The 9,116-nt window shown below is 41.1% G+C and overlaps 1 protein-coding gene across 5 annotated transcripts in view; it reads right to left on the minus strand.

Moving 5' to 3' along the window:
* Positions 1-351: 351 nt before the first annotated feature.
* adamts5 (ADAM metallopeptidase with thrombospondin type 1 motif, 5 (aggrecanase-2)) overlaps positions 352-9,116 on the minus strand; it is a 44,929-nt gene continuing 36,164 nt past the window's right edge. For 3 of the 5 annotated variants that reach the window (XM_073947781.1, XM_073947786.1, XM_073947774.1), the window contains 3 exons: positions 8,602-8,777; positions 7,955-8,130; positions 352-5,818 (listed from right to left, as the gene is read on the minus strand). In XM_073947781.1, the coding sequence (XP_073803882.1) occupies positions 5,032-5,818; positions 7,955-8,130; positions 8,602-8,777 (1,139 nt within the window). In that variant the 3' untranslated portion in view covers positions 352-5,031. 5 annotated transcript variants of the gene reach the window in all.

A 9,116-nucleotide genomic window follows, 5' to 3' on the forward strand; every position in this document is an offset into this window, starting at 1 on the left:
TACAATCACACTCAAACAATACGGCCAATTTAGTTCATCAATACCCCTACAGCGCATGTGTTTGGCCTGTGGGGGAAACTTGTGTTATCTTTGACTATTATTTAAATTAGTTTGATGATCTGATATGTCTGATACATTTTTGTTTATCTGTATAACATGATTACATTCTGCAGAGTAATGCACTCCACTGCATTGAATTATTATAAATGAATGCACACGCGAGGTGTGATGTTGATGTGTTGAGTGTCAGGCTTATCTAATATTCCTCATTTACTATAAACCCCCCCCAAACATGTATTACTTTAATTTGAGATGATGATCGGACAGAAATGAATCAATAAAACATGATGATTTAAATATAGCGCTTTGTTTTATATACACATGTGTTCATGAAACGGCTAAAACACACACTTTTATGCTATTCTGCTCATTCATCATAGTCCTAGTTAAATAGTACTGATGAGACACATGACCAGAACAATAAATAAACTCATCATGTCACTTTTGTTTAGTTTTTTTCACATAGAAGTTTTACAAACAATAAATTATAAACTCAGTGCGGTGTGTTCTCAGTCATACGGCCATCGGGAACGGGACATGAAGCAGACGAAGCGCTGCAGCTTTACAGACAACACTGAACACTTTACTTGCAGAGGCGTTCATAAGACTGTCATTAACCCTTTATAATCAAGACCTGACATGTTATGAATGTGAATGAGATCTTATGCATGTTTACATTGCATATCTGCTCAGGTATGTAGTTTTAAATGCAAAGATGACACTGTTTGTTATGACAACTTGACTTATTCAAATACAGCACAACCTGTTTTTGTCTTTGTTAGGACAACTTGACATTACCCAGACAACAAAACCTGTCATAAATCTGTCATAAACATAATAGTCACGAAGCCATTATAAATATGTCATAATTTTTATAACAGCATCATTAATATATATGCATTTTGACCTCAACTTCAGTGGTACAAGCTGAATTTGTCATTTAAATGTCATTAAATATTATTGACGCTCTTATATAATGATTTGAGAGTAATGACGCTTATAATGACGCATATTATTGACAAATGCAGTGAAAACACAGTGAATGACAGCTATAATGCCTTATGATGATCATGTTTATGACAGATCTATGACAAGTTTTGTTGTCTTGATAATGTCAAGTTATCATGACGAAGAGAAAAACTGTTGTCATAATGTCATAACTGAACAAATGACATTTAATGACAGTTGCTATAAACATGCATAGGATTTGTCACAGGTTGTCAACAAACACTGTCATCTTTGCTTTTAAAATGTCACAACTGAGCAAATGAGACCTAACGACAGCTGTTATAAACATGCATAAGATCTCAGTCCCATTCATGATGGCTTATGTCATGTTTATAAAGGTTAATGACAGTCTTATGAACGCCTCTTCAAGTAAAAGTCTCAAACACTGATTAAACAGGATATCGAAAGCAAAACAGTGCATGAGAAAGTGGAACTTGTCATGAAGCATTATGATATCATACATGAAGAGTTCATGTACATTTTAAAGAGACAGTACACCCTTATATGGAAATCCCCAAATTTGCGTCAGGAATGAATCCTTTTCATCAGTTCAGAATTGCAGCTTATGAAATGCAAAGATAGATGGAACTTTTAATGTTCATTTAAAGAGACGGCGCACCCAAATATTAATATTTCAACTTAGACTCATTCTAAATAACGTACCCCTGTATATATTTCTGGAGAGCGCCAAATACATCCCAGAAGCTACAATATTTTGCAGTTTTTGTGAATCCACCTGAGGGCGCTGTGTACACTGAGGCTGCCTGACTGACCAACTGACCTCCTTTCCTAAACCCAACCAATAGTGTTTTCAAAAGCAACCCAAAAAAGGAAAGCCGCCTGATTTTTACCACGTTTTCAGATTTGACCACATTCTCACCCTGTTATTTACTTGTGTATTTTATTTTATGGCTTCAGTTTTTTGTCTTTCCTGCTTTCTGGACCTTCTTCACAGAACTCAAACCCAATCGTCATGGTCAACTCCTCTCTGCGCCTCAAGACCACCGATGTACACGGCGAGCCACTGAACAAACTGGTAACACTGAGAGAAAGCCGTCCACACGCCGGTAAGTGGTCAGCTGGTAGTGAGAAAAGGGTATATATCGTTAGTTTTAAAGACGAAATACAGCCATACGCTCCTCTGGCTACTTAATACATGATCTTTAGAAATGTATATAGGGCTACATGTTCAGAATGAGCCTGTGTTCAAATGTTCGCTCAACATTTCCATGACTCAAATCTGAGTTTGTTTTGTTGAACAGTGAATATACTGACATACTGATTGATGTTGGAAAAAGCTTTGACTTTTTGTTCCTAGTATGGACGTCACTATCCACTTTAAAATATCTTGTATTGTGCTCAACAGAAGTTCAGTGAATACATGATGAGGAGAATGTTCATTTAAGGGTGTACTGTCCCTTTAAATGAAACACATTTACTGAATACTGCAGTTCTGCCATTATACATTTTAAAGAGACAGTACACCCAAAATATGGAAATCCCCAAATTTACGTCAGGAATGAATAATTTTCATCAGTTCAGAATTGCAGCTTATGAAATGCAAAGATAGATGTAACTTTTAATGTTCATTTAAAGAGACGACGCACCCAAATATGAATATTCTAACCCAGAGTCATTCTGAAAACGTACCCCTGTATACATTTCTGGAGGGCACCAAATACGTCCCAGGAGCTACATATATTTTGCAGTTTTTGTTTTCGTGAATTCACCAGAGGGCGCTGTGTACACTTTTACTGATCTCAAATTTCTCTCGCGAGTGCCATTTGAGCATGCTGTTCTCACGTAAATCCACCAGAGGCCGCTGTTGACTGACTGACCAACTGACCGATCCCTCCACCAACCTCCTTCTCAAACCCCAACCAATAAGCAACCCAAAAAAAAGAAAAGCCGCCTGATTTTTTATCAAGTTTTCAGATTTTACCACATTCTCACCCAGTTATTTACTCGCTTATTTAATTTTATTGCTTCTGTTCTTGTTTTTTACATGCTATCTGGAACCATTCTTCATCGGACTCGAAACCCAATCGTCATGGTCGACTCCTCTCTGCACCTCAAGACCACAAACGTAGGCAGCAAGCTACCGGACAAACTGGTAACAGCGGAAAAGCCGTCCACACGGAGGTTTTAAAGACGAAATGCAGCCATACATAGCTCTGGCTACATAATTCACAATCTCCAGATATGTATACAGGGCTACGTGTCCAGAATAAGCCTGTGTTGGAATGTTCTCATTCACTTGATCCAAACCTGAGTTTGTTTTGCTTGCCTTGCCTTGTCTTGAATAAACTGTTGAATTCAGTGAATAAACTGAATAATGTTGGAAAAACGTTTGTTTGTTTTGCTGTTCCTACTATGGACGCTGCTTCAACACATCTTGTATTGTGTTCAACAGAAGTTCACAACCAGCGTGAATACAATAATATTAAATGTTGATATTTGGGTGCACTGTCCCTTTAAATGAGACACGTTTACTGAAAGATGACATGGTTAAGCATATTTTTAATTATTGATTAAATGACTGATTTAATTGTATATTTCTTAATTCCTACATCTTTTATCTTGCAGTTCTGCCATTATCATGAAGAAACACTTCTGAGAGACGTCACGATAACCTTCTCAAGCGCCCTGAAAATCCATTACAAAAACAAGCTCCCGCAGTGTGACGCGTGAAGCATGAAGACAGGATTTTCTTCAGCTTCAGTTTTCAGTCTCGGAGAAATGTACAGGAGCTGCTCAGTTTGCAGACAGAAACACATGGAGCTCTACATTTGTCCAGTTTAGCTTCCACAGCATTCATCAGTCTCAGCTAAAGGGGTAGTTCACTCAAAAATGCACATTTCCTCTTCGTCTACACACACTTGCACACATTTCTTCTTGTTTTGAGACACATGTATGCACGCACACACATATGCATGCACAAACATACTTATGCATACACTGATACACACAGACAGACATGAACACACACACACACACAGGAGGATGTTGTAGATGTGTTGTTCACACAGACAGCGCTGCACAGAAGCACTTCTGACGGTCAGTTTCACACACAGTCAACAGTCAGTTCAGCTTTATCCCGTGTGCTGCTGCACTGACATGAATGTTTTGTGAAACTACTTTTTATTGTCAGTGTGACCTGAAGGGGCGTGTCATGTTAACCAGAGGAGTGGCTTTGTCAAAAGGGGCGTGGTTTAAAGTAGCCACACCTAAAGCTCCTCGTCTGATTGCGAACATGAGCAGAATCTACAGTGATTCTGCTTCACGGCATTTACACAATCTTTCTTTCCTTCTGTTGAACACAAAATAAGATACTGCGAAGAATGTTCAGCCGTTTACACTCAGAGCAACAGCAAAACATGACCATTTAAAATTGTAGGTGAAAAAGTGGCCACACTCGAATCTCTCATCCGACTGCGAACAGAATCCATAGTGACTGTGTTTCACGGCATTATCTTTGTTTCTATGTTTGAATGAACCAAAGAGGCGTGTCATATTGACCAGAGGTGTGGCCTTGTCAAAAAGGGGCGTAGCTTAAACCAACCACACCCAAATCACCTCATCCGACTATGAGCAGAGTCCATTTACACAATCTTTGTTTGTTTGAGTGAACCTAAGGGGCGTGTCATGTTGGCAAGAGGTGTGGCTTTGTCATAAAAGGGCGTGACTTAAAGTAGCTCCTCGTCTGACTGAAATGCGAGCAGAATCCACAGTGATTGTGTTTCACGGCACTTACATAACCAAAGGGGCGTGTCATATGGGCCAGGGGTGTGGCTTTGTCATAGGGGCGTGGCTTCAAGCAACCACACCCGAATCTCCTCATCCATCTGCGAATGGGAGCAATATCCACATTGATTGTGTTTCACGGCATTTTACACAAACCCTACTGTACTGCACGTCCGTGATGCTCCACACGTCGCTCTTTTCCCGGGAGAGTTCATCAGATCAACACTTTTTAATCAGGCAGTGTTTGAAGGCTGACGGCCGGGCGCTGAGCGGGCAGTTTTTAGACAGTTTCCCGTTAGCGTCTTTACACTGAACTGTGCGACTCTGCCAGCCCGTATCGCAAGTTCTGGAGCAGCTCATCCAGGGGCCCGTCAGCCAGCGCGGGAATTTCGGACTCTCCGTCGTTGGAGGAACGTCAGATGTAAACGTTACAAGTTCTGCTGACGATAAAGAAGCGACAGTGGGCGGAGCTTCAGGAGGCGTCCTAGGTGGAGCTTCAGGTGGTATTCTGGGCGGAGCTTCTGGGGATGTCCTGGGCAGAGCTTCAGGAGCCATCCTGGGTGGAGCTTCAAGTGACATCCTGGGCGGAGCTTCAAGTGACATTCTGGGCGGAGCTTCAAGCGACATTCTGGGCGGAGCTTCAGGGGAGGTCCTGGCTGGGAGTGGCGTTTTGCGAGGCATGAAAAAGCTGTAGCGTATATCCAGCGGTTTTTTAGCATCGGTGGATAAAATCTGCACTAACAGGCTCTCCTGGAGGGCGGCGGGGCCCATGCTGTGGAAAGCCTCGTCCCGCTGGCTCCAGCCGGTGTAGTTGAGGACAGAGCCGTTGAGCGGGATGATGGTTTCAGAGGTGGAGATCATCAGTTTGCCGTTCAGCAGATAATCTCCGCCGGGTCGCCGCAGCGCTAGGTATGCTGTGTAGCGCGACTGGCCTTTAGCTTTATACTGACGCACCTTCAGATGAGTCGAACCCTCGGGAATCTTCACCACGTCAGTGTAGCCCTTACTGGAGGACACAGAGATTAGAGGGATAAAGGTTATCAGGTTAAAAACTGCTCACAAAAATGCACAGCAGAAATGCTCTGGTCTTTATTCTAGTCTTAATATCTAAAGATTCCTAAATCAAAGAGCATTTTCATTTCATTTCATAGACAGAGTGATGGACAGAGGCCAGTGGGTGAATTTGGCCAGGATGCCGGGGTTAAACCCCTACTCTTTTTCAAAGGAAATCCTGGAATTTTTAACGACCACAGAGAGTTGGGACCTCGGTTTAACGCCTCATCCGAAAGACGACGCTCACTGAGCAGTATAGAGTCCCTGTCACTATACTGGGGCGTTGGGACCATAGAATATATGGACGTAGTGTCCGTGACGGCACCCATAGGTTTCTAAAGAGCGCAAAAGAAGCCACAAGTAGGCGCGGCCAACCGTCGCCATTTTGTTCGCGTGTAATCACACCCACGGCGGGATACCAAACAAGGGCAAAGAGGCGGAGAGTGGGCGGAGCTACAGACGCATGCTGCATTTAGCTTGGACCTGGTTCAGACACACTTTACTTTAGGAGAACGCTTAATACTTTATCACCTGCGACTCGTTTGTGTTCTGACCACTTGTGCTTGGTTGTACACTATATCAATAAAGTGTTTAGACTTTTAAACACACTGCTGTAACACATTGAGCCACTAAACATTGTTCTTATGACGTTTCTCTTATGACGAAATTACTTCCAAACACTTCAGATATAGTCTGTGTTAGTTAATGTAAGACTATTGATGAACTCCAGCTTAACCCTGTATGACAACGCTTCAGATGACTGTTCTAGAGCCTACAGCTAATCAATCTGACAGATTCTGGAGTGCATTACAGCTCTAAATATAAACGATAAATGATCTTAAATAAAACAAACACATGTATAGAGATGGTATATAAGTATATAACTTTATTCACATGGGAAACGGAGGCCACGTGAATGGTTTGTGAGCACAATTAAGTGCACTCAGCATGCCATGCCATCTAATAATTGTAGGAAACAAGTCCAAAAGGCAGTCGACTGTGTAAAGCCACATAAAACAACACAGAAATACGATAAATATGCCGAGTTCAGTGGCTAATCTGCAGGATTCAGCTGAGGTGATGTGACGGCGACCAACGAGACCTAGCTGTCACTCAAGTGGCCACGCCCTTAATTATGCAAACTTAATATAACTTAATATAAAGGAAACGGATGAGTTATTAAAATATTCACCCCCTCACAGTTGTCATGGAGGGTAATATTAGCTGTATTAGCCAAAATCTGTTTTTGTACCAGCCTGTAAACACCTTTTTATTCTGCTGTAAAGTTGGCCATTCTAACAGTGGGCTCAATTGAATTTTGCTCTGTTTTGGAGGCAGGAGCGGCAGGACTAGCCGAAATTCAGATGAATTGCAGTTTTAGTTACTTCCGTACTGGCTTCCTGAGGGAGAGCGGGAGGTTGCCGCTTGGTTGGGGCCCACACAGACCGCAGGTTGAGCGCCCCCTGCTGGCCTCACTAGCACCACTTCCATTAAAAATAAATTAAAAATAAATGTTAAAATAAATTTGTTTATATATATATTTTTTCCAATTTCAGTTTTAAGAAGAGAATAAAAAACATTTCTAAACATAATAGTTTGTTTTGTAGACAATTGACAACAAATATTGCTGAAGGGGGCTAATAATATTGACCTTAACATGGCTTTAAAACAATTAAAAACTGCTTTTATTCTAGCTAAAATAAAACAAGTAAGACTTTCTCCAGAAGAACAAATATTATAGGAAATACTGTGAAAGATTTTGCCCTCAACTGTGAATGAGAAATCCAAATAAGACACTGTAATTTTCATATATATATTGATATCTGATATATTTATTATTATCCTCCTGCTGCGCTCACTAACACCACTTCAGTTAAAAATAAATAAAAAATAAAGAAATATTTGAATATATATATAAATACATACATTTCACATGCGTGAGGATAATTTTCCCCTCAGCTGTATGTGAAATCCAAATAAGAAATTGTAATAGATATATACTTATATATGGGTGGAGGAATAGTGTACAGCACAGAGCAGACGCCCTTTAACTCCTGCGTTTGGTGCGTGTCTGCGAGTGTGTTCTGACCTCTTCTTGGTGAAGTTTCCAGCCACTTTAATGCAGCTGTTTCCGTCTCCTCCGCAGATCCCACACTTGTCGTACTGGAGTTTGGATCCGATGATGCCGTCGCAGCCGGTGCGAACACACTTCCCCTTCACACACACCGAGCTGCTGTACGGACGACACTCAGTCCCGTCAACAACCTGCAGGAGAAACACACACAACACACACATCACTGACAAGAACAACCAACATCAGCATGGTTAAATACTGCAGAACATGTCTTATTTCCAGATTTTGCTTTGTTTCTAGACCAAATAGTTCTTAAATCAAGAAACATTTTCTAGAAGAGTTAAAAATAGTCTTGCTTACAGAAATAATGAGTCAAAATTAGGTGAGATTTTCAGTCAAACAAGCTAAATAATCCCTCGGCGTAAAAAAAAAAGTTATTTTAAGGTGAAAACAAGATTATTTAGCTTGTTTACAGGAAAAACTCTCTTTATTTCTGAAAACAACACTATATTTTCTGCTTGTCAAGAAAATACTTTTTGATTTAAGAATTTCGAGATATTTGCACTAGAAACAAAACACGCAGCCTATTTTGCAGTGTTGTGGTGTAAATCCTTCAGTGTGTGTGTGTGTGTGTGTGTGTGTGTGTGTCAGCGGCGGCTCACCCTCTGTGAAAACACCACATAATATCCGGTTCCCTTGGCTCTGCAGGTGAGTTTGCACACGTCTTTGGGAAGAACGCCGGCGAATTTGGGGACCCACTCCACCAGCGTCTTCACGCCTTTAGGGTCCGTCTGGGGGCCGTTACGCACCTCACACTGCTCCTGCCGGAAACTCTTACCTGATACACAGACACAAGCGCACACAAACACACACACACACACACACAGTTTTTATTACGCTTTATTGTAGAGTTTGTTGTGTGTTTAACATTGCAGTGTGTGTGTGTGTGTTAATTTATTATTTCAATTTCTGTGTGCAAGTGTGTGTGTGTGCATATCTGTGTATTGTTTCAGTGTCTGTCTGTGTGCATACTTGTGTGTGTGTATTATTTCAGCATATTTGTGTCTGTGTGTGTGAATTTGTGTGTGTGTGTGTATTAGTTTATTGTTTCAGTATCTGTGTGCAAGTGTGTGTGTGTGTGTGTGTGCATATGTGTGTATTGTTTCAGTATTTTTGT

This window comes from Danio rerio, chromosome 1, assembly GCF_049306965.1.
Source record: "Danio rerio strain Tuebingen ecotype United States chromosome 1, GRCz12tu, whole genome shotgun sequence".
Classification (NCBI taxonomy): Eukaryota; Metazoa; Chordata; class Actinopteri; order Cypriniformes; family Danionidae; genus Danio; species Danio rerio.